The sequence below is a fragment of the Vanessa cardui genome, chromosome 8 (genome assembly GCF_905220365.1).
Source record: "Vanessa cardui chromosome 8, ilVanCard2.1, whole genome shotgun sequence".
In the NCBI taxonomy this organism is placed as follows: Eukaryota; Metazoa; Arthropoda; class Insecta; order Lepidoptera; family Nymphalidae; genus Vanessa; species Vanessa cardui.
The window spans coordinates 4,213,243-4,238,547 of record NC_061130.1 but is presented as its reverse complement, the minus strand read 5'-3'; the positions used below and the strand labels follow the sequence as shown (position 1 = coordinate 4,238,547).

The 25,305-nt window shown below is 34.8% G+C and overlaps 1 protein-coding gene across 1 annotated transcript in view; it reads right to left on the bottom strand.

Moving 5' to 3' along the window:
• Positions 1-5,408: 5,408 nt before the first annotated feature.
• Positions 5,409-25,305, bottom strand: part of LOC124531753 — a 29,476-nt gene continuing 9,579 nt past the window's right edge. The window contains exons 2-8 of the mRNA XM_047106267.1: positions 24,614-24,807; positions 19,766-19,921; positions 13,640-13,811; positions 12,447-12,543; positions 9,601-9,689; positions 6,512-6,578; positions 5,409-5,465 (exon numbers count right to left, since the gene is read on the bottom strand). Of these exons, the coding sequence (XP_046962223.1) occupies positions 5,409-5,465; positions 6,512-6,578; positions 9,601-9,689; positions 12,447-12,543; positions 13,640-13,811; positions 19,766-19,921; positions 24,614-24,807 (832 nt within the window). The remainder of the gene's footprint in view (positions 5,466-6,511; positions 6,579-9,600; positions 9,690-12,446; positions 12,544-13,639; positions 13,812-19,765; positions 19,922-24,613; positions 24,808-25,305) is intronic.

Genomic DNA, 25,305 nt, shown 5'->3' with positions numbered 1-25,305 from the left:
TAGGTAGATTAGGTATAGCTTGCCTGCCTTGTTAAAGTCGTAATTTAATTCAATAAACGGAATATACACCTCAAAAATGTTCGAAATCGGTCTGTGAGATACTGATATTAGTACTTTAAACCGTTAAATTTCTTATGCTTTATATATGAAATTATTTATATTTATTATTCTCCAAAGAATCTTTGTGCAAATATCATTGCAATATAATGTGTAACTTATAAAAAACAAATCCTATAGACCTAGGTTTGAGTGCCGGGTCGGGCTAATGTAAAGGATTTCTCGCTAGATAATTTGACGTATTTTGTCTTTTATGGTTTTCTTTCTTTATAATTATTATTCATATAAAATTGTATGTCTGAAAATTAAATATTTAAAACGCGTATATTATTTGAAGCAAAAAAATACAATGAATAATGTAACACTCTGAAATTAGACCAGTAAATCTTCAGCTAACCAAGACAGCTCCAGTTTTGAAACGAAGCCGCTACACTATTCTCGCATGGTTCGCCACGAAGCCTCCCAGCTGGTGCCCTGACGTCTAGCACATTGTCTTCCTATATGCATGAAAACATTCTTTCTATTTAAATAAATTTAGAGAATTCTCGCTTAAATTTAGTCCGTTTAACGTTTTAAATTTAGAATGTTTTATTAATTTATACAGTTCTATATAATAAAGTTATTCTTTTTGTTTAAGTATACTATTTACTAATAATATTTATAATATATGATGAAGGCTTAAGATCATACTAATCATCTTTATCTTTACGTACTATAAAAGTCGCTTACCGCTGTCTGTCACCATGTATGCTTAGATTTTTAAAATTACGCAACGGATTTTGATGCAGTTTTTCTAAATATATAGATTAAATCGAGACGAAGGTTTTTGTATATACCTACTCGTAGTAAATGGGAAATATAGTAAAGAAAAAGACAATTTTAGAAGTTTCCAATGTGATCTCGTAAATAAATAAATTCTGTAGTATATTTAGTATCAGCCGGAGCGGGTCGTTAGTATGATATAATGTATAGTAGTATATGTATATAAACTTCATCCATGTTGCGGGTGTTAGGTATCCTTTCAGTAACCTTAATAACATGTATGCGATTTCATGATGATCGGTTGAATAGTTAAGGCGTTAATACGTAACAAGCGACTGAACAATCAAACTCAATTTCGTATTCGTCGTATCAGTCAGGAATTTAATCATCAATCGAGTTCAAAATCAAAATGATGTAAAGATAATGCGAATTTTAAAGAGATACGACTTTTCTATTTTTAACCATTTAATTTAATAAAAATATGTGTGCGATTAATCGAAATGTATAATTTTATCATCGAGATTTATTTTATGGTATTGGCGGACGAGCAAATGGGCCACCTGGTGGTAAATGGTCACCTCCGCCCATAAACAATAAATCTGTAAGAAATATTAATCACTACTTACATGCCATGCACCACCAACTTTGGGAATCTATGTTGTGTTTTTTATGCCTGTAGTTACACTGGGTCACTCCAACTTTAAACCGGATACTACAATACTGAGTACAACTGTTTGGCGGTAGAATATCTGATGATAATGTGGTACTGTTGGATACAACAGGCTTGGCAAAAGCCCTACCACCAAGTAAAATCAAATTTGTTTTGTAACGTTCTTAGAATAAAAATACTTAAATTTTCTCTAGTGTATTTATTGAATATAAATGTTTTATTCAAAAATGAATCTTCAAAAACAGAGACGTTGGCACTTTGCCAGCCTAATCGTTGTTGGATGCACCAGTAGACGAGGAGACAATGTATTATTGGCAATTCTAGTAATATTTACGTACAATGAAATCTTTTATTAAGCCTTTTAAGTAATAAAATTAAATTTCCCAAAAACGTTTCGTAACAATGATTAATTGATATTAAATTTTATCGATGTTTCTGAGTGGGGCTGTTAATATGAAGATTATAATGTGTTAATTATATTAATCCTGTTTAATAATAATCTTGTTAACTGTGCGGTTGTTGTTTTAAAGAGATTACGTAGATATTTAACCGAACTAGTTGCAATATACCTGTAATAACGTTTACCATCAAATTTCAGTGTAAATACCGGGATAGTTATTACGTCATCCCTGATCAATGTCAGCTGATTTACATAATCGGAAACAGCTTAAAATAATTCCCGGATTTATATTCTGTATTGTAATTTAATCCTATTATTTTTGTTGACATATAATTTTAATATTATCTAAAACTAGGCTAATTATTTCAAGGGTAATTTTATGGTGAAGTAAACCTACATGTTTCATAGAAATTCTACTACATGTGTATTTCACCAACCTGCATTCAAACAGCGTGATAGAATATGTTCCAAACCATCTCCTCATAGGGGGAGGTGGTCTTAACCCAGCAGTGGGAAATTTACAGGCTGTTGTTGTTGTTGTTGTTGTATATATCACATATTTTGTAAGTGTTAAATTTCGGATCAAATAATTTGTAATTATATGAAAACGAGACCAGAATTTATAGACCATAGCTAACGAACTGTTACAAGATAAGAGTCCACTTAATGATAATTTTTATAAATAACCCAAAGTTAATAAAAACATTAAACTCTGAGACAATTCATCAATTCATTAAAAGCCATCAGGAGATATCATTGTTTTAGAAATAATCTACTGAAACAGTTTTGGTTCTCAAAAGAAAACTAATTCCAAGAGGCCGTAATACATCTTGATTAATTAGTTTTGTATTTCGACCAAATTGACACATTCGTTAAATCTTTTAATACGTCCATTCCAATCTTGGACTGTAATAATTCCCGTATACTATTATTACGTTTGATATTCACAAATTTTCGATTTCCCAACTATTGGGCTCCACTGCACTAATATACTATAAATATGTTTAACATGTTTGCCCATTTAACATGTTTGCTAATCAATATGGCAGATATTTTACAGAATATTGTCAAAGAGGAAGTTACATAAGTTATTAGACGTGTTACGAGTACCTCATCAAAATTGAAAAGCAAATATTATTTTTAATAGGATTCAAACTGGCATCAGACTCACCAGATTGAAAGTGATTATTACCGTGTATGGACTGTAGCACCCAGGAGTTTAGTGGGCCGACTTTGAGAAATGAGTAGATTATTTCCTTGAACGTACCAATAAATTATTCTTTTTGATGTCATAAGTATTAAATATCAAAATACTAGTCGGATATTTAATCAAGTAGTAAGTTTCGATATTGAAAAAACGAATTTGATTATTGTAAGTAATTAAATTTGATATTGAATTAGCTGATCTTGATTAGGCCTTGGAAAGTAGCAGCCTTACACCTGAGCCATGGCCCACGGCCAGTTTAAGCCATCTTCTCTTTTGGAAATGAAGTTTTGGGTTATTTCACCACGCTTCTAAAATATGGGTAGGTGGAGATATATTTGGTAGATTTACGGTAAGTCATGCACTTATTACATATACTTTTATCACGCTGTGATGGTTGCTTCACTACCAAATACGCGATGAAATATAGATACAAATTAAGCATTAAAAAAATGCTTGCATTGGGTCAAAACCGCAAGAATAGGATATAGATGGGGAAATAACAACACAGATGGATTTGTGGCGATACCTACTAATGTATTATATGTTATAAAACACAATAAATCTCTTTATTGATTACGCGCTATTATTTGCAAGGTGTTTAACTTTGCAACTCATAATATGTATAAATATTGTAAGAGATGGTAAAATTATTCAAATAGAAATAACTCACGAGAGTAGCAATAAGTTATACTAAATTGAGGTAAATCTATATGAAGCGCTGTGTAATAACTAAGATCTTTTACTAAATAAAATATATGGCTACGTGATAGTGTTTCTTCAATGAAAAACGTAGCATAACAGGTCGCGATTCATTTTCCTCAATATTATTATTATACCGTGTTCAAGTTTCAATGGATGTTCTTATTTCTATTGAAACTTTTTATCGCACATTTCAACTTTCAGTTTTATAGCCCGACCATAAAATAGGGCCATAAATGAAACTGTTACCAAGGAATAGGTATATTGAGATATATTCACCTTAAAATGTATTATTTTTATAACTCAAGTTCACCTTCGGTCATGGTTTTATCATATTTGAGTACATTTAAAAAGTAATTTAAACGAATTATTTTCTTTGTGACGTCACCGATATTGTATTATGAAATATAAAATGAAATTAAAATAAAAGGATTGATTGACCTTGAAGTATTTATTATATTTTTATAGCAAAGAGGTTCTTATGGGTTAGTTCCTTTTTCAAAAAACTATTCAACAAACTTTATATAAAACTCACCTGGTAGTATGTGTTGGCAAAATGCTGCAAGTGAATTTAAAACAAGATCCGTGCAACCGGCCAATTCAACTGAAATTTTGCACACACTCGTATATTTTATTCGTATAAACCAATGCTTGTCTCTGGGTTTCTTTTAATGTCAACTCTATTTCGACTTTACTGAATACTGTGGTATCAATGTAACTTATAAATAATTTGTTATTTTGCTCACATTGGTAACTGATGATAATTAAAATAAAACGAACTATATTTGGATGAGTCTTTAATATACTAACGCAAAGCGTGGGTAGGTTTGTAGGTACAATTTCATTAACATTTACTCTTAATAGCCGGCGATAAAAATTTCGAGACATCTTATATTGAATATCTAGGATTTATTTGTGTTTAAGTTACATTTAAATTAATTATAATTAATTCATAATAATTCATATTCATACACGTTATCTGTACCAAAATATTTTGTTTTACAATTTTTGACGGTCTATCTATCTGTCTTTCTACTTGTTCCGTTTCATCTCTGAAACGGCTGATACAATTTTGACGGGACTCTCATCGACAGATAAGTGATTAGATAGACTACTTTACATAAGAATAAAGTATATATAAAATAAAAAGTCAATAAATTAAGGTGTAATTTCCAAATCCTGCGCAGGAAGTCGCGGGCACGTTCTAGTTATGAAAAAATATTTTATGAAACGGCAAGCCCCTTTCATAAAATATTAAGAGAAGCATTGATTGCAGTTCAATTTAAATTCAATATTATTTATAAAATTATGCTCTATACAAATCACATATCTGTAGATTCTATTCACCTATCTATATCTCAGATTATGTATATATGTACCTATATAGAAGGTAGCACTACAAAAGAACTAAAGCAAACGGCCCATCTTTATTATCTTGGTCACGTGACAGCTACTCATACTATTTTACTACTGTGCGTGAACGTAATATGCAACTGATACTCATTTAAATCTATAAAATAACTGTGCATTGTAACTTTGGTGATTTTATCAGCGATTGTTGCAGTGTAGAGCTTATTATTTAAAAATAGTTTTAATATGAAACAGCAAATCCATTAGTCTTGATACAGCTTCGTAACCAACGAGATAAAGGACCATGTCATATTCATAATCTGAAAAAGAAAATGTTATATTAAAGCAAAATAAGCGAATTTAATCCGAAAAAAGACAACCTAATAATTGTCTGAGAATACTCTACGAATAGCGTAACAATGTTCAAAACGAATATTAAGATGAGCGCTTCTAAGAGCTAGATTGAGGCTAACGCAAAGATAATGATGAAAATCGGTTCACAAGCAAGAAAGCTATAACCCGTACATATAAAGAGTCCTCCTTTTTCATTCATAGTTTAAGATTGTACATGATATATAATTTAATCGGATTGAATATTTCTAGAATTTCACTAAGGATCTTTATGAACGACGGGATAGTTTATTTGCTTTATCTTATATATAGCTAGTTATCTGACCCAACTTTGGAATATTTAAATAAAAAAGGGTATTTATAACTGGTTAAACTAAAAATGTATGGATATGGAACATTTTGATGACAAACTAATGATCTAAAATTACATTGGATTGGATGATTTCAAACAATACGGTAACTCTTATTTGTTTGTGGGTTTGTTGTCTTCCACTATAAAAACACTTTCATACAGGTCTGTTTTGAAGTATTTAATGAAAAAATGTGAATGTTTTTAACATGTACGGTTTAAATTACAGCATCATTAAACTTGACTTCGCACCGGCGAAATGCTGATACTTAAATACTGTACAGATATTTTCTTGTTTCTTTACTATATTGTCCATGTATTATATACTAAAACCTTCCTCTCTAGTCACTATATCTGTTACAATTAATCTATTGCGTAATTTGAAAGATCTAAGTACACATAGGGACAGACATCGGTACCGACTTTAATTTATACTATGTAATGATGAGGATGCCCACTAAGTGACATAAAATTCCAGATTCGATCAACTAGACTTATTGGCCATCAATGCCTGATTTAACTATAACGCTGATTCTTTATATGAATACTGGTAAATCCCCAACAATCAAAATTACATTTTTCACAAAGGCATGACCTGACGTTTTAATTTAACACATTTATAAACGTAAGTGAATACAATAAATACTCTTTCTCACTCTAACTTACCGTTACAAATGTCTTCAAAGAAATTTCAGAGCATTTCATGGAGCGGATGTAAGAAGCTTGCTGTGACCTAAAAAGTTAACGTGTAAAAAATTAACAGCATCTTTTTCAATTTTATCTTAAATAGTAAAATCTTTAACGAAGAGCTGAAACGTGTCGTAGATATTTAAATGGATAAATTCTGAAGACGTACAGAAATGTTAATTTACTAAAAATTAAATAACTATCTGTAAAATTTTATCTTAAGTGTATTTTAGCCCACAGGTGGGCTTAGGGCTTCTTTCAAAACGAATGTTTGGAACTTTTTCACCACCCTGCTAATGATACATGTTGGTTACATGTGACAATTGGCTTATTCGCAAATTTTTCCTGCACGCCAATTGGTACTTTACCGATAGGAACTCGCAATCATAGGTTACGATTCTCTTGTTCTCAGGCATCTTGATTTTTCTACTATGATACATGCAAGATTAGCGTAATTTGTCTTTATTTACTTATGTATATATTTATTCACGTGAAAATTCAATACACATAGATTATGGCCCAATGGTTTAAGGGTGGTGTGAAAAGTCTAAAGTTCGATCGTGATCCCTTGCGCTATTTTCGTCTCCAATATAAGCAGAAGTTTTAAGCTTAACTTAGTAAAGGGCAATGTTACTAATTCCTCTAAAAGGGATCATCGATACCAATTGAATGAAAAAAATGGGTATTTTAAATGATGAAACTTGACAAAAGAAGTAGAGTAACAGGTTTGAAAGGTTTAGTAAGTGTAAGGGGTAGGCTAAATTCTTTTCCGCTCCTTGGAGGAGTCTTGAGTCCCACTGTTGACGTCAAATCCTACGACGATGGTGATAATTATTTACATTCGAAAGGTTTAGGACAACTGATTGTTCAACTCTTAATACAATGGAAAGTCCACAATTCGAAATTGAAGCTGTATAAATTTCACTAGAAAACCAAAGAACTCGACTTTCCGTCGATAGTTCAACCAAGTTAAGTAAGACTATTATAAACTTGGCACAAGTTGCAAATAAACGATCTATGCAAACTGTGCACATTGGATTATTCGAAAGCTTAGTCTAAGCAGCGATAAGTCAGCACAACCTATATTTTGCCTTTCATATTTTTTAAGACATTTTATTAGTACATTAAATTTCGTCCATAATGGATAATTTTATTTATCTAATTCTTTCTTCTTGCTTTCAAAACGGCAGATGTTTGCATTTATCAGAAGTTTTATGTAATCGGCTTTGCGCATTAATTCAATACTCTTTAGAATTAAGTGATTATCATATCATGGTAAATGGACGATGCCACCTGATGATACTTGATCATCATTAACGGTCCATTTAAATTGGTAGCGTAAAAATTAACCATTCCTTACATCGGCTTTGCGCTATAATTGGGAACTGTGATGTTTTCTTCCTTGTTCCTGTAGTTTACAACAGTACGCACTACTGCTGTTTGGCGTTATAATGTGCGTTGAGTAGTACCTACCCAGACGAGTTAGCACAAAGAGGTACCAAAAAAAATAATTGACAATCGTATTTAAAACTGAATGAAATTGGAGTATCTGTTTGTAACGCTAAGATAACCATTTAATTAAGGTCCATATAACAAAACAACATTTTGTCAGTGTTTATTCCAGCTAATCTCTGGAATGGCTGACCTTCACTGTCAGAAAGCTAATGTAATAAGGATTAACTTAGGCTAAAACAATAACTTTTTTATTAAATTCAAACGCCTACAAAAGTCGCAGGAATATCTAGTAGTCAATAAAGCAACTCTTAAGAACATGCCAAAATTGGAAACCTCTGATTTGAGAACACGATAAGTTATATAAATTATGGTATCTTTTTTCCAACGCAGTTATGTTTTAATACGACACTATACGGTGCTAAGCATTTTTTTCTATATATTCTACAATCGTAATAACTAAATAATTATACCATTGCAATCGTAATATATGAAAACATTTTAATACCATCAATAAAAATTTATTCGGGTTTCGTAAAACAATGTATTTGTCTACATTGTAGTTTATACGTATCACTATGAATCCTGTCTTTGTAACAATTTTTCATTTATTAAACTAATAATTTTAAATAAAACTCGTGTTACATCATTTTGTAATATTGTACAAGCTTATGCAAGAGATTATTAAAGAAGAAGCAGAATTAGCCGAGGACAGCAAATGTGAATCGATGAAAGATAATGGTGTCATAACAATAAATACTATACAACCAAGTGTTCATTGGAGTTTAATAAAATCAAATCGTGTTCAATGACGTAGGAACGTGATGTTGACACGTATCCGACGAAATTCCGCGATGAAGTTATCGGTGTCGAAATTGGTCATATCAGCTACGCCGGCCAATCTCAAGGGATATCAGCCAACTGCGCAGGACGTATTATAGTACACAAATGTAAGCGCTAAAACAGGCGCACTTTTTATTATCTCACTCCTCACTCAAACTCAAACTTAAACTCGAATTACTTTTTTCAACGTAGAAGCATTACACTTTCTTATTAATGGACAAATTAAACACTACCACCGGTTCGGAAAAAGGAACACCTTGACCTGAGAAGACCCGGGGAAAGCAACTCAGCGGGTCTTTTTTTCAAATTAATTAAATACATATTGTATATCAGAAACAGCCAGGAGGCGATCGTTTCATTCAGTAAAGTGTGCTATCAAACATAGACTTACCAAACATGATCCGATGATATATTCGACGTGGAATGAGTTTAGGTGTAGGACAGGATTAACGTGATTTCCAGACTCCTACTGAGACAGACAACCCTAAAAATTAGCCATTTGGCCTAGGATTTCAACTTAGGGCTATGAGATCAACAGCCTTATTTAGCAACTAGACTAGACAAGTACTCACAAATTAAAATATACATTTTGTTCGCTTCTATATTCTATGCAGAATATGATTTAAATTATCATGTTGTAAACTACCAAAAGTCCCGAATGTAAATTATAGCGAGAACCGTCAAGGAACTTAGTTACTGCACTTTTGAAACTCCTTAGAGATAATTTACAAATGATTAGTACTACAATATAATGGTGCGTTTTTATTTCTTACCTTAGTATCGTAAGCAGAATGATTTTCCTTTTTTTACACGATAGATCCTCCCAAGCACTGTCGTATGCTACAGTTGCGACATCCAGAGCCTAAAATATTTGAAATTTGATGTAATTAATATTTAGATATACTGTGTAACTAAATCCTCAGCATTTGCATGCATAAATATATTTTATATTCAGTGAAAACATTTTTTTTATTATTAGTTCTGGAGATTACACCCAATATGCAAACACACTCATTATATATATATTTTTTAAATGTTAAGATAAAAAATAAGCTTCACCGAATCAGTGACGAGTTGACCATGTCTGCAGCAGTTGTAAATATTGATGGTAGTTATAACCGAAATAAGAAAATTCTTCAAATCCTCTAGTCTACTGTTAATCTGAAAATTTGATAAAATATTAAATATCAATAAAATTACACACACATACACACACAAACAACGACACAGCAGCGACGTCGCTATCAATATATTAATAGTATATCTCTATTAATAATACAACACTACATCACTATACTACTGCATTCCATTTTAATTTTCCTTAAAAACTTCGACGTTTAAACGCAATTTTTTTTAAACCTATAGTGAACACCATACCAAGCTTTCGAGCAATCATATTGTGTCAATTGTTGTTTATTTGCCTTTTTACGAGTTGGCCCAGTGCTTAGAACGCGTGCATCTTAACCGATGATTGCGGGTTCGAACCCAGGTAAGCACCGCTGATTTATGTGCGTAATTTGTCTTTATAATTCATCTCGTGCTCAGCGGTGAAGGAAAACATCGTGAGGAAACCTGTATGTGACCATTTTCATAGAAATTCTGCCACATGTGTATTCCACCAACCCGCATTGGAACAGCGTGGTGGAATATGTTCCAAACTCCTCCTCAAAGGGAGAGGAGGCCTTTAGCCCAGCAGTGTGATTTACAGGCTTTTGTTGTTTGTTGTTGTTGTTGCCTTTTTACCTCTTATGGTTGGAATGGAGTACCTACATGGATTTTTACATGACTCGCTTTAAACACCAATACGTGTCAAAGGATGTCTCATATAAAATATTAATAAAAGATTCGAATTAAAAGTTACTAAATTTAATCAGAGCCTTTTAAATTATATTCTCATCCCCTGATGCTTCCACGGAAGTATACTATTCAATTATTTAATTATATTATAGAAAGAAAACAGATAATAGAAAATTAATCAAAACTTAATTCCCTACCGTATTCATGCTTGTAGAATAAAGATATTTTAATAAAAAAAAAGATTAAAGCAGTATATAATAATAAATGGTGTGTTAAGGCGTCGTAAAAAAAGTTGCTGAAAATGAAATTGATTTGACTTTATGTCGCATTTCCCCTTTTCCGAATAATGTACTTCTTTGTACGTTTCGAGTCGAACAGATCAGAAAATGGTTTTGTATTTAAAAAAATATATTTATCGATTTTTAAAAATTAAGAAAGAATACGCTATTTGACTGGTTTCTAAAATCCATTTTATATTATTTAGTAGAAGTTAAGGAACCAGTTTGCCGAAAAATATCATATTTAAAATTCTATATTTAAATAGCGCGCAAAAACGTACTTGGACAATATGGCGCTGCAAAGGGGTCGGTGACGTCATTTTCCTGTATTTTAATCTGTCGTACATATAGTAGAAAAGCAAGGTTTACAAGAAAGTGACTTCATCATAACCTCGGCCAATTAGGATAGTTTTGTGTCACATGTGGATTTTTGAATAAATTAAGTATTATTTTCAACTTTCTTTGGTAAATAACCATTTTTAAACTCATGATATACACTGATTATTATAATTCACAATATATTTTTCGTATTGTCAAATAGCCTATTGCAAAGAAGACCGACTTCAAACAATACATTATTTTAAAACAAATTAATTTGCACTAAAAAAAGTAATTGCGTATTTTTATACAACTTAATAATCAACTTACTTTTTCTACTCATTATTATGTTGGTACGATCTGTGTTTATGACGCAAGAAGATAGGTAGGTAACCTGCATATTATAAATCTTACTCGACAAGTATCGATGAACAACAATGGTCAAAATATTTTTTTGAGTTCTCCTAAGTAAAATGAAATGAAAAATATTAGACTACTAAAAATTCGATTTACGATTTTATATGATATATGATATAATGTAGTTACCATTACTGCTATTTTTGGAGTCGGTTTCAGCCAAGAAAATAATATACACATATAATAGTAGTATACCTAGCCAAAATAATACGAAAATACTTTAAAATTTTTGGTAGCACCGCACTCTAACCGGCCAGTAACTATTTCCGCTCTCTAAAATTAATTATTTTTTAAATCGTAACAATTTATCAAAATGAAATCAAGAATCCTCTGTTTCATCAGTAACAACATAGTAACAACTGTTGCGAATGCATTGCAATAGTTATTTACTTTTATAGCCGAACCCTCCTAGAATAACGTTGTAATACAATATATTAAAACAATACAGACACTTACATCTTACTCAAAGCAATTTGAAAAGTGACGTAACGTAAACGTCAAAATTGTTTTTAATGAAGAAATAATATTTAATCTGTATGCTATTAAAAAAAATTAAAGAAAAAAATATATCTAATAAAATAAATTACAAAATCCAAAGGTACTAAGATTTATTTTAGCTATTAATAAGACTACAATTTTTTTTTTCACATTTGACATTTCGAAATTCAAATTCAACCGTTCATTTGGTTTATTGAAATTCATTTATTACATTCCTATTCATTACTTAATTTTTCTTTAAAATGTACACGTTACCAAACCTCTATACTCACGTAAAAAAGTTTCAAGTATATAATTCTAATATAACTTACTCTTGCGGCGATGCCATAGAAACAAATTGTAACTGACAAAAACAGTACATGGATTGCGAAAATAGCGCCAAACGCATCACTCATCTCAATTAACAGGCTGAAAATTAAATTGGCATAAATCATAGAAAAAAAATCGCTTCTAACACCTACCAAAAAAAAAAGAATTTTACATTCATTCGATTACAATATAACTAGTTTATTTCGTTTAATTTTTATTTTAGGATAGCTGGTGAACTTATTTTGAGCTAGGTGATAAGGCACTTGCTAATGCAGTGTGCGACTATGGAATATGAGATTGTAAATCCCTTGTGCCTGTAATTACATTGACATACTGATCTACAATCCGGAATATAGCAATAGCAATAATACCAGTCATCTAGATAAATCAAAAGCTGTTTTCAAATTTATTTGTCATAATTCCAGAAATTTAAACTACCTATATATTTATTTTCACACTGTTCATAAAATTAGTAGTTTTGATTTTACAAACAGACATACATTTAATTTCACATTAACTATATTAGCTTCGTTAAGTGTAAACTGTAAATAAAATAAAGTGGAATAATTTATCTGAGTATAATAAGCAGAACGTAGTCGAGCGGTCAAACGCAGGTAATTCGAGATAAACTGATTAAACTCGTATAAAAACGCATGCATAATTTATAGACCCCGAAGAATAATTTTATCATTTTATTCAGTATTTTATTTGCGGTAATGTACATTCGCTCATTACAGGTATTTCAAACGCGAACGATTTATCGAAATCCACCGCAGGATAGCGTTTTCGTTGACGTCGCGATCATATATTTTGTCAATATAATTATTACGTATATTTTTTCCGCGAACACATAACATGAGCCAGTAGCCCAGTGGTTAGAACGTGAGTATCTGAACCGATGATTGCGGGTTCAAAGACAGGCAAGCACCACTGAATTTTCATGTGCTTAATTTGTGTTTAATTTATCGTGTATAACATCGTGAGGAAACCTACATGTGTCTAATTTCAACGAAATTCTGCCACGTGTAAGCTACTAAGCATTGGAGCATCGTGGTGGAATATGCTCCAAACTTCTAAAAGGGAAAAGAGGCCGTAGCTGAGCAGTAGGAAATTGACGGCATGTTGTTGTTGTTGAATTTATTTATTTTAAAATAATAATTAGAATAAACATATAAATATTTATATTTATACTGACTCAGAAAGCGCTGAATGTCGCTGAACAATTTGCTTTATTTGTAAATCCACGTCTTTTGATTTTATTACCTCTCTGAAATCTTCCTGCAGTAACATGTACAGGGTTCGTAGCTGGCTCATTGTTACTGATATAAAGAACAAACTGCAGGTAACAACATACGATATATTGAGAGCTGAAATGTTAAGATTATTGATATTATTTTATTTTTAATTATGGACATCATTTTTTACAAAAACAGGACTCTACATATTATATTAATCTTTCATACACATTACACACAGAGTTTGTTTAAATAAATTGAAAATCATAATCATGTTTAATGTGTTATTAAATCATATTTATTTAATTCTGTATGTATTTCAGGAACTTCGAAACTTTGCTGGATAATAATAATAATTTTTAACAATTCTTACAACGTATCATTCCTTTATATTCCTAAATCATGTATCATTTTAGGTTAAAATCAATGCCTCTGATTTTTCCATATTAAAAAACAACCAATGATCCATCTTTAACCAACAATTATATAAAGATGACATGTAGTTTCTTATTACACATTTCACAGACAATAATAATGATTTATTTTGAATATTCATAGCCTACTCGTACATTAGAATTGATTTACAATCTTATTCTGCGGTTAGTAGAGACAGCCCAATGATTAGAAAAAGTTAATCTTAACCGATGATTGCGGATTCAATTCATCAGTGCGTGATTCGTCTCTTGCTTGCTAGTGAAGGAAAATATCGTGAGAAAAAATACATGTGTTGGATATGAATCTGTGTATCTATTCACTAATTAGAATAGCTCTAAAATTTTCTCACTCTTTTTTATGACGTCGGACATTTTCCTAGGACGGCCAAATGGGCCACCTGATGGATGGATAATGGTGAGTGATCACCACCGCCCACAGACAATGACGCTGTTACAATGCGCCACTAATCTTGGGAACTAAGATGTTATGTTCTTTGTTCATGTACTTACACTGGCTCACTCATCTTGTAAGCCGGAACACAAATACTGAGTGCTGTTGTTTGGCAGAAGAATCTGTTCAGTGGGTGGTACCTACCCAAGGTTTGCACAAAGTGCCTAGGGTAATTTTTTCAATTGTATATAAGGCTTGTATTTATTTAAAATATATCAGTTTATATTTATCCAAATTAATTAAATATCATTTGTATACGATTCTTACCGATCATGTAATCCATTAAATAAGCGCCAGCAAATAGTAGCACATTACTTTGGTAATTAAAAGGCAATGTAAACTTGAACGGCGTGATGTATTCGACCTCCATATTCAGTAAGTATTTCTTGACCAATATTATTATCAATGGGAATGCAAAGTAAGTATTGACGAAGACTTTTACCAGTGTGCAGTAAACTGTTGGTAAAAAAATAGTCTTAATACATGCGATACGTTTATTTCTTAACGACCTGTGCCCGCGACCTTGTACGCGTTTGAATATAACAAAAAAAAAAGATTAATGTAGCCTAAATTACTCCTTATTATATCAGTTATCTGTCAGTGAAAGTCACGTCAAAATCGCTCCACCTCAAACAGACTCTCGCTTAAACTGACAGACAGACAGACCGACAAAAATTGCAAAAAAATGTTTTTTTTGGTACATGTACCGTGTGTACATACATATACATTGAGTAAAAAAGGGCTTTTTTAATATTACAAACAGACGCTCCAATTTTATTATATGAATAGATACACGGGAGGTATACCTTCATCATGACCCTGGCGACAGTTCAAAGAAAAAGAATAAAAATTTTTTATTAGTTGTTTTCCATAAGTTATATAAAGCAACTACAACTTGGGTTTTAGGGGTTCGTCAGGTGTTATGAATAAAAATTATCAATATATACTATGGAGTTCCTTAAAGTTCACGATTGCTTTATTACAAAGTTCATCAAATTCGGTTCAGTAGTTTGGCAGCAAAACTCCACACAATTATTAGAGATTTCGTCAGTTTTTACGTAAACTATTTATTTAGTCGGAATAATATAAGCTTGTTTGAGGTTTTTTTTTTTTTTTTTTTTTTTTTTATGGTATAGGTGGCAAACGAGCAGGAGGCTCACCTGATGGAAAGTGACTACCACCGCCCATGGACATCTGCAACACCAGGGGGCTTGCAGGTGCGTTGCCGGCCTTTGAGAAAGGAGTAGGCTCTTTTCTTGAAGGTTCCCATGTCGTATCGGTTCGGAAAAACCGCCGGCGACAGCTGGTTCCACAGAGTGGTTGTGCGAGGCAGAAAATGTCTAAGAAATCGCGCTGTTGTGGATTTTCGGACATCAAGATGGTGCGGGTGAAACTTAGAATTTTGACGAGATGTCCGAAGGTGAAATTCAGCAGCCGGGATTAATCCGAACAATTCCTCGGAACATTCCCCGTGAAAAATTCGGTAGAAGATGCAGAGTGATCCAACATCTCTACGCAAAGCCAAAGGATCAAGGAGATCGGAAAGGGCTTGATCGTCGATAATTCGAGCCGCTCTACGTTGGATGCGGTCAAATGGAAGGAGCTGGTACTGGGGAGCACCCGCCCAGAGGTGAGAGCAGTACTCCATGTGAGGCCGAATTTGCGCCTTGTAAAGTTTTAGGCGATGGGCCGACGTGAAGTACTGTCTCGCCTTGCTGAGCACACCGAGCTTCTTTGAAGCCAATTTGGCTTTGCCTTCCAATTGACCGCGGAACTGAACGAGGCTCGAAATATCAACGCCAAGTATTCCGATACTACCTGTAGCGGCTATCGGGATGTTCTCAAATCGTGGAGATACGACAAATGGTGTTTTTTTAGCGGTTAACGCGCAAACTTGCGTCTTTTTGGGGTTGAAATGGACTAAATTTAGCCGGCCCCAGTTCGAGACTTCGTTTAACGAAGACTCGATTTCAGACACAAGTTTGTTCCGGTTTTCTTCGACGTTTTCCCGAGAAATATTAGCGCGGCCGGTGTATAAGGTGTCAACGGTACTGTCGTCTGCATAGCAATGAATGTTCCCGATTTGCAACAAATCATTGATATGCAGAAGAAACAGAGTGGGTGATAGGACGCAGCCTTGTGGAACACCAGCATTGACGAATTTTAAGTCAGAGCATGCACCGTCGACAACGACCTTGATGCTCCGATCTGCCAAAAAGCTGGTAATCCAATTGCATAATTTCCCGGGAAGCCCATAAGAAGGAAGCTTCGAAAGAAGCGCTTTGTGCCATACGCGATCGAAGGCCTTCGCTATGTCCAAGCTGGCTGCTAATGCCTCCCCCTTGCTCTCAACTGCTTCAGCCCACCTGTGAGTAAGGTAAACTAGAAGATCACCGGCTGAGCGACCCCGACGGAAACCGTACTGGCGGTCACTAATCAGCTTATTCTCCTCTAGGTACCGCAGGAGCTGGCAGTTAATAAGGGACTCCATTATCTTGGAGAGCAAGGAGGTGATGGCTATAGGCCTATAATTGGACGGATCTGAGCGGTTGCCTTTTTTAGGGATCGGATGCACCAAAGCAGTCTTCCAGGAGTTCGGGACGACGCCTAATGCGTAGGATTGCCGGAAAAGACGCGTTAAGACCGGTGCCAACTCGGGAGCACATGTCCGTTGCACGATTGGAGGGATGCCATCGGGTCCACTCGACTTGTGAATGTCCAAGGAAAGAAGTGCTTTCCGAACTGCACTTTGCCGAAATTTAACCTCCGGCATCGTCGTATCACATCGCGGGATTGATGGAGGTGACTTTTCTTGGTCATCCAGAGTCGAGTTCGACGCGAAGAGAGACCCTAAAAGATCGGCCTTCTCCTTCGCGGTATGGGCCAATGACTCACCGTCCCTGTGCAAAGACGGAAAAGAAGGCTGACAGAAATTCCCTAGGACAGCCTTAGCGAGAGACCAGAACGCACGTGTTCCTGATGGGAAGCGCACCAGTCTCTCGCCAATTCTGCCAATGTACTTCGACTTCGCCTCAGCTATCACGTTTTTGAAGGACCTGGAGGCAGAGTTATATTCCTTTCTGAATGTGCTGGTGTTTGTATCACGAGACGCCGATGCGTTAGCCCAGTCTTGGTAGCGTTCCCATTTTCGGCGTGAAGCCGTCTTACAGAGGCGACCAAACCAGGGCTGGGACTTGCCACCAATGGGCACCGCAGAATATGGAATGAAAAGTTCCATACCCTGAAGCACCACATCGGCGACAGAGTCAGCAACAACGCTCGGATCATCCATCGAGAAACAAACTCGCCCCCATGGGTAAGATGCAAAGAAGGACCGCATCCCATCCCAATCTGCTGACTTGTAGTGCCACACGCGACGACAGCCCGCGAAACGAGGTCGTGAGTATCGTGTAACTGGCACTGTACTCCGGACGAGACAGTGGTCCGACGAGCCCAGAGGGGGATCGACGACAATCTTATAGCCGTCCGGATGCGAAGTCAGCAGAAGGTCCAACAGGGAAGGTGTATGATCCTCCACGTCCGGTATTCGCGTTGGCGAGGTGACCAGTTGTGTCAAATCATAAGCCAAAGCGAAGTCGAGAACAGATCTACCCGCATGATCAGTGGTGCGTGATCCAAGCCACTCTGTATGATGAGCATTGAAATCGCCCAGAATAATGATCTCTGCGGATGGAGTCTGCTGCAGCACGGAATCTGTAGCCAATTGGACGTGCTCAACCAGTCGGTCGGTTTCGGCATTACCGCTATGGGACCTATAAAGGCACGCGTAGATTCGCGGATGGTCGTCGCAGTCTACGCGCAGCCAGATAATTGATAGGTCCTGCCCTTCAAGGCTGCCGAGGCGTCGAGAGCAGATATCATCTCTGACGTAAACGCACACCCCAGCTCGTGGCACAAAAGTATGCTCCAATTTGTACCCGGGGTAAGAGAGAAAAGACGTATCGGCAGGAGAAGATATCTGGGTCTCGGTAAGAAAGAGCAAGGCCGGCTTCGCCGTCTCAAGGTGAAAGTGAACGGCATTCAAGTTGGAGTTGAGTCCCCTTATGTTGCAGAAGTCCACAGCGAGTGTGGTAGGGGTTGCCTTATGATGCCTGCTCCGCTTGCCCCGAACAGTGGCGAGCGCAAAATTGCCCCCCCCAGAATTCGGAGGGCAGCCTGGGCATCCCTGCTCAGGCGGTGTACGTCCTGAGCATGGATGCCCAGAGAGGGATTCTCCATCGCAGTCGCTGATGGTACCCTCCTGGGGTAATGTCACCAAATTCTGCACAACCATGTTTTGGGGGGAGAGGGATCGGGCCTCCGGAACTCTCACTTACCGGACGAAACGCGGTAGCATAGCTACCACTTCACGCCGATTTTAAGTGAGAGAGTGGTACTTCCCCGGGCGTGCCGGCCCATTCGACTGCAACCGAGAGGTATGCAGTGTGGCACTACCACTTACAAACTTCTGGTTATAGTTTCAAATTCTGGGTTGAATAAAAGGTTGTTAGTCATGTCGAATTCCCATTCAATCGGGTTATGAATGAGCAATGAGGGAACAGAGATTGACACACAGAGACTACCTAGCAACTGATATTTTTGAGGACATAAGAGCACACAGATCTTTAGTCTTTCTGATTAGTTTATTTATGGATTTAGATGACCCCTTTTCACCAAGTCACACAAAAGCCTGCTTACATCCATGAGGATGAATATGAATTAGGATGAAGTAGGAATATTTAACATTGATAAATATAAGCGGACTCGATAATATGTAACCTGATGGTAAGTATTGTCAAAGCTTAAAGAATATAAGAAATATATTGAAAATGCATCACCAACTTTGGGTACCAAAATGTTGTATACCTTTGCGCAAGCTCAAGCATCATTAAGCAAAGACAGAGTTACACTATGTCTCTGACTATTACAACAGGAATACAATAATACTACGTAGTTGTTCTTTTTTTGGCTCCATTGATATGCATTGTGTCTTTTCTTTCTCAAAACTAAATAAGGTCAACGCTATTTTTTTTTAAAAAAAAAACTACTTTTTCCTTCAAATGGTAACAATAATTTAGTGATCGCATATATGATGCCTGATCTTGACTAGGTGATATGCTTGCTCAAAGATCATGAAGAAATTTTGTTGTTTTTTTATGAAACAATATCTAAGATTATTGAAAAAAAATGATAATTCTCACCCAGAGTATAAATATCAATGTGCTTAATTTGATTTCGTTTCATCGCAATGGATTTCGCAGTTAAGCTTTCATCGTCGCGCCATTCTTCACCGAGCTTCACCACATAGTCCTTGATCCGATTTTTAATTCCACAAAAATGCAAATATAATAAGCAACCTTTAACAATGAAATATATATCAAAATATACCTTATTTCAGTATTCTTACAACTAAACCTTTCAATCGTCATTTTACACGGACAAATACCGGTAAGAAACTCTGTAGATACTCTTTTCCAACTATCAGTTGCATAGTTGCAAGATCGATCCTCACCCCTTGGGCCATCCCCATTCCTATCACAAGATACGGTTGGCGGACGAGCATATTGGCCACCTGATGTGAACCAACCAACCACCAACTAAAGTGATTTAGTTATTTATTTAAAATATACTTATTACTTACCTATCACTGTCTTATAAAATAAAAATCGAAATCTAATTGAATATGTCAGATAGTAACCTTAAATCTGAATACCCAAATTATCTACATTTTAATAAAATTTATAGATTAAAAATATAACTATTATAATAATAATTTTGTAAAAATAATTTTATATCATTGAATCTTTAAAAATCCGGTTAAACTGGTTAGATTACCGCTACCAATGCCATGATGCGGTTTCCGGATCAGGGCACCTGAAAGACTCAATTCCGAACAAAACGTTGCTACGTTATACAACGAGTGTGCGCTCACGATTCTACCCGTACGGTTGAAACTCCGGCTTACTTATTTAGGGCAAATTACAAACATGACGTCATAAAAACTGTGACCCTCACATCGAAATAAAAAATATATAACGTATAATACGTATTTATACGCACACATGCTTAATTGATTTTAAATTAAGAATATTTGCAGTTCTACAATTCTACAAGTCTATTCAGTTCAATAACTGATGCACCTGGTCGATCAGATCATACAGCGAAATATCGAGATTTATTTTGAAAACATGACAACGCGTTCATGGTTGATCTCACTAAGGTTTCAACTCTAGCGCACTATTGCCGAATTTATATCCGAATGGAAATTACAAGATTAGTTTGATAATGGATCCAAATAGATCCAATCAGAAAATTCTATATGCGGAGCCAGGCTTAGCGATGAAAGCATGAGAGTATTTCAAATTGTTTTGATTTCAAATCAAATTTTCAACAATGTTTTGATAATATAAACCTTTCGTTAAACATTTATTACGTTTTTCCGTAAACGGTTATAGTATTTTTTTTAATTTTCATATACGCATTTTTATGTATATTGCTATCCTAGTTTTATATTCTTATTTAAACTTCTAGTAATACGCACTACATATTATTTGTGCTTAGAATCATGCAAGATTTTATAAATTGATACTTCAATTATATTTCCTTAAACCACTATTTCAAATAGAAAAAAAGATTTATTCTTCCCCCTTCGATGAATAAGTGTCCGGCATACACAAGAACAATGTAAAACAATGCGGTTCCCAGCCGAGACCCAAGCATGACTGGTTATTAATACCCCTTGTAAGATTAACTGGTAACGTATGTGGAGTACTGGTGACTTGTACTGCATCAACTTGCAATAAAATTATGAGAATAAAAATAAAGTAATATTTAAAAGAAGAGCTGAGATGACCTTGTGGTTAGAAAGCGTGCATCTTAATCGATGATTTCGGGTACAAACCCAGGTAAGCACCACTGAATATTCATGTGCTTAATTTGTGTTTATAATTCATCTCGTGCTCGGCGATGAAGAAAAACATCCTGAGGAAACAGCATATCTCTAATTTCATAGAGATTATGTATGCCACATATGTATTCTACCAAGAATCATTGGAACAGCGTGGTGGAATATGTTCCAAACCCTCCACTTAATGGAAGAGGAATGCCTAATGCCTTAGCCCAGCAGTGGGTAATTTAGAGGCTGTTACTTAACTTTACTTTTAATTTACTTTTAATTTTTACTTTACGGTGACGCTGGCAGGGCCCTATTAAGTGACATAACTAATCTTTGCAATTTTATGCTATCTGGTAAGGTGATTTCATCCTTTTTACCACATCTTTATGGTGCAAGACTATGTGCCTTTAATAAAAAAGACGGAAGTATCCGTCCAATAGCAATCGGGACCACTTTTCGCCGTTTGGCATCTAAATTAGCATGTAGGCACATAGTCTCCACCCTAAAAACCAAATTTCAACCAATTCAACTCGGTTTTGGAAGCAGAGGTGGTTGTGAAGCAGCAGTACACTCTACTCGTACCTTTCTAAAAGGAAACGAGGCCGAGGTACTTCTGAAAGTTGATGTAAAGAATGCTTTTAACTCCATAGATAGAGGAACCTTGCTGAACGAAGTCTTCTCTAATTTGCCTGAAATTTACCCATACGTTTGGCAATGTTATAGTTCACCTTCCAAATTATTTTTTGGTGAAGATACAATTCATTCTAATGTAGGCGTTCAGCAAGGAGATCCATTGGGTCCTGCTCTTTTTAGCTTAGGTATTCATAGCTCCATTTCGAATTTAAAATCTAAATTAAACGTTTGGTATCTAGATGATGGAACTATAGGAGGTAAAGTAGATGACGTTATTGAAGATTTAATTAAAATTAAAGAACAATTTGATAAAATTGGTCTTAAATTGAATTTTTCAAAATGTGAAATTTTTTTTACGGACAATTTAACTCACAAAAATATTAGTTTGGCAATAGATAAATTTAATGAAATTACACTTAACATAAAAATTCTTCATAAAGATACACTTTGCCTCCTTGGTGCACCACTATTTGATGAGGGCTTAGAGCCTATTCTTAACGAAAAAATTAAAATATTTTCGGACAATTTTGACAGACTGGGCATTTTAAATTCTCATATAGCTTATACAATCTTAAAACATTGCCTATTTGTTCCAAAATTAATGTACATTCTACGTGCGAGCCCAATCTGGAAATATCCTAGTCTTACCAATCAAATCGATGCCACCCTTAAAAAAGCTTTAGAAAAAATTCTAAATTTATCTCTTGATGAATATTCTTGGACTCAAGCTACACTTCCCATTCGTTTTGGTGGCATTGGCGTGAGAAAAATATCAAGTGTTGCTCTCCCGGCCTTTCTCTCTTCTGTACATAGCATTTCAGCATTTCACCTTTGTTCAGAAATTTTAAAATCAAAATCTATAAAAATCATAAATGTTACTGAGGCGATAGAGACCTGGAAGGTAAAGTGCCCTAATGATGATATCCCTAAGGAAGTTACAAAACAAAAACTTTGGGATTCTTCATTGGTTCATGCTACACTACACAGTTTGACACAAAATTTAACAAGTGCTCAAGACCGTGCCAGGCTTCTAGCGTTATCATCTAAAGAGTCTAGTCACTGGTTGAATTCATTACCCTCTAAAAATCTTGGGACACTTTTAGATAATGAATGTTTTCGCATATCGATTGGTCTCCGACTGGGAACACCTCTGTGTTCTGAACACAGATGCCCGTGTGGAAAGGAGGTAGACTCTTTCGGTTTACATGGTCTCTCATGCCCAAGGAGTTCAGGTTGGCTTTTCCGCCACGGTTCTCTTAATGACATAATAAAAAGGGCTCTTGCCACCATCGACGTTCCTGCTCTTACTGAGCCTCGTGGAATTAATCGTGATGATGGTAAGAGACCTGATGGATTAACATTAGTTCCCTGGGAACGAGGTCGGGCCATTGTGTGGGACGCTACATGTGTTGACACGTTGGCCCCATCTCATATCCGAGAAACAATGTTAAGAGCCGGTGCCGCTTCGGAAAAAGCTGAAGCCAAAAAAATAACTAAATATTCGTGTATTATATCTAATTACTTTTTTTGTTCCATTTGCGGTCGAAACGCTTGGCCCTTGGAGTAGTGGTGCAAAAAGCTTCATCAAAAGTATAACACCTCGCCTCATTGCCTCCACTGGTGACAGGAGGGCTGGTTCGTTTTTTGCCCAGAGGATCGGAATTGAGATTCAACGGGGAAATGCTGCTAGCATTCTTGCCACCATTCCACGCGGTCAAGATTTATACAGTAACTAGTTTTAGTTCATATTTGTATATATATATTTAAGCATTTAATGTTGTTAATTCTTATGTTAATAAATAGTTAAACTTTACTTTTTTTAATATTTAAAATTGTTAGTGTAATATTTTAGCAGCTAAAATATACAGTTTCAAATCATAAGTTTTGGGAAGACTATGGAATTAGGTTAGCAGATGTGTTTTCCTATCACAAAAAGTATGGTAATCTTTCAGATCTCTTGGTGGACGAGCTGATAATAGACCAAAGCGGGTATACCAAACAATTAAATGAAATGAAATCAAAATAAACTTTATTCAAGTAGGCTACTACAATACAAGTAATAGCTTGTGCTTTTACAAGCACTTTTGAATCGTCATTTTACAATTAAGTGAACCTAACACCGTTTCGAAAAGTAGATTTTACCAAGAAGAACCGGCAAGAAACTCAATGGTTACTCTTTTTCAACATTTAAAAATTACAGTAATGTTAGTTAAATACAATTACATATGTATGTAATATATTCTGCTTGGAAGTCAACAGGTTTTAACTCCACGCTTTTTTATCATCTATAAAATCTTGTATCGAATAATATGCCTTTTAGCAATGTATTTTTTACAAATTATTTGAATTTACGAAACGGCAAAGTTAAAAATGTCTGTGGAATTTTATGAAGTAAAGCCTATGGCTATGGAATTGATTCTGCCTTAATTCGAGCTGAATATTTTTTTCAGGGATTTTAATGAAGGTTTCTCTCATATATTTCTGAAGGTTGCTAGGAGATATAAATATATAAGTCACTGACCTTCGAAACAATTGAAGCTGTAAGATAAATCAACCGCCAGTTCGATCAAATCCGTCCCTCCCAAAACTTCTTGAATCACATATTGCGAATGACTTAACGCACTGCAGATGTACAGTACAAATATCACGTAGTGTATCCTTTTAAATTTATAAACGATTTCATTTTCCTCGTCGAAAATATTAATTCCCGACCATCTGAAATAATTTAATATAGTTAGATATGGTACCAAAAATTCTTTGTTGAGCTGATTAAATTTAGACATTCTGTTAAAATCGTGGTCTTCGATTATGTAATAGCGAAGGGAAGCGCGCTTCATTTGTTTTATGGAAATAAACAAGGAGTTATGAAATTAAACAGCAAATCGTTACGTTTTATACATTCAACTTTCGATATAAACGTTTCCATGTTAAAATTCACAATATGTTGCAACGCAAATGAACGCCAAAATATCAAACCGATGTTTTAAGTACAAAATACTTACGAGACCAATAACGACAAAATAATACATTCGAATTATATTTTAATTTTGCTCTTTCATATATATACGAATGTATTATTTTAATCTTTCAGTCTACAATTAAACACTCTTTTTTATACAAACATATCGGTATTTTTAACCCATTTAAATATATGTATATATTCCTCCAATAAAGAGCAATACTCGTTATTCTTGTGTTTTAATTTGAATGGTA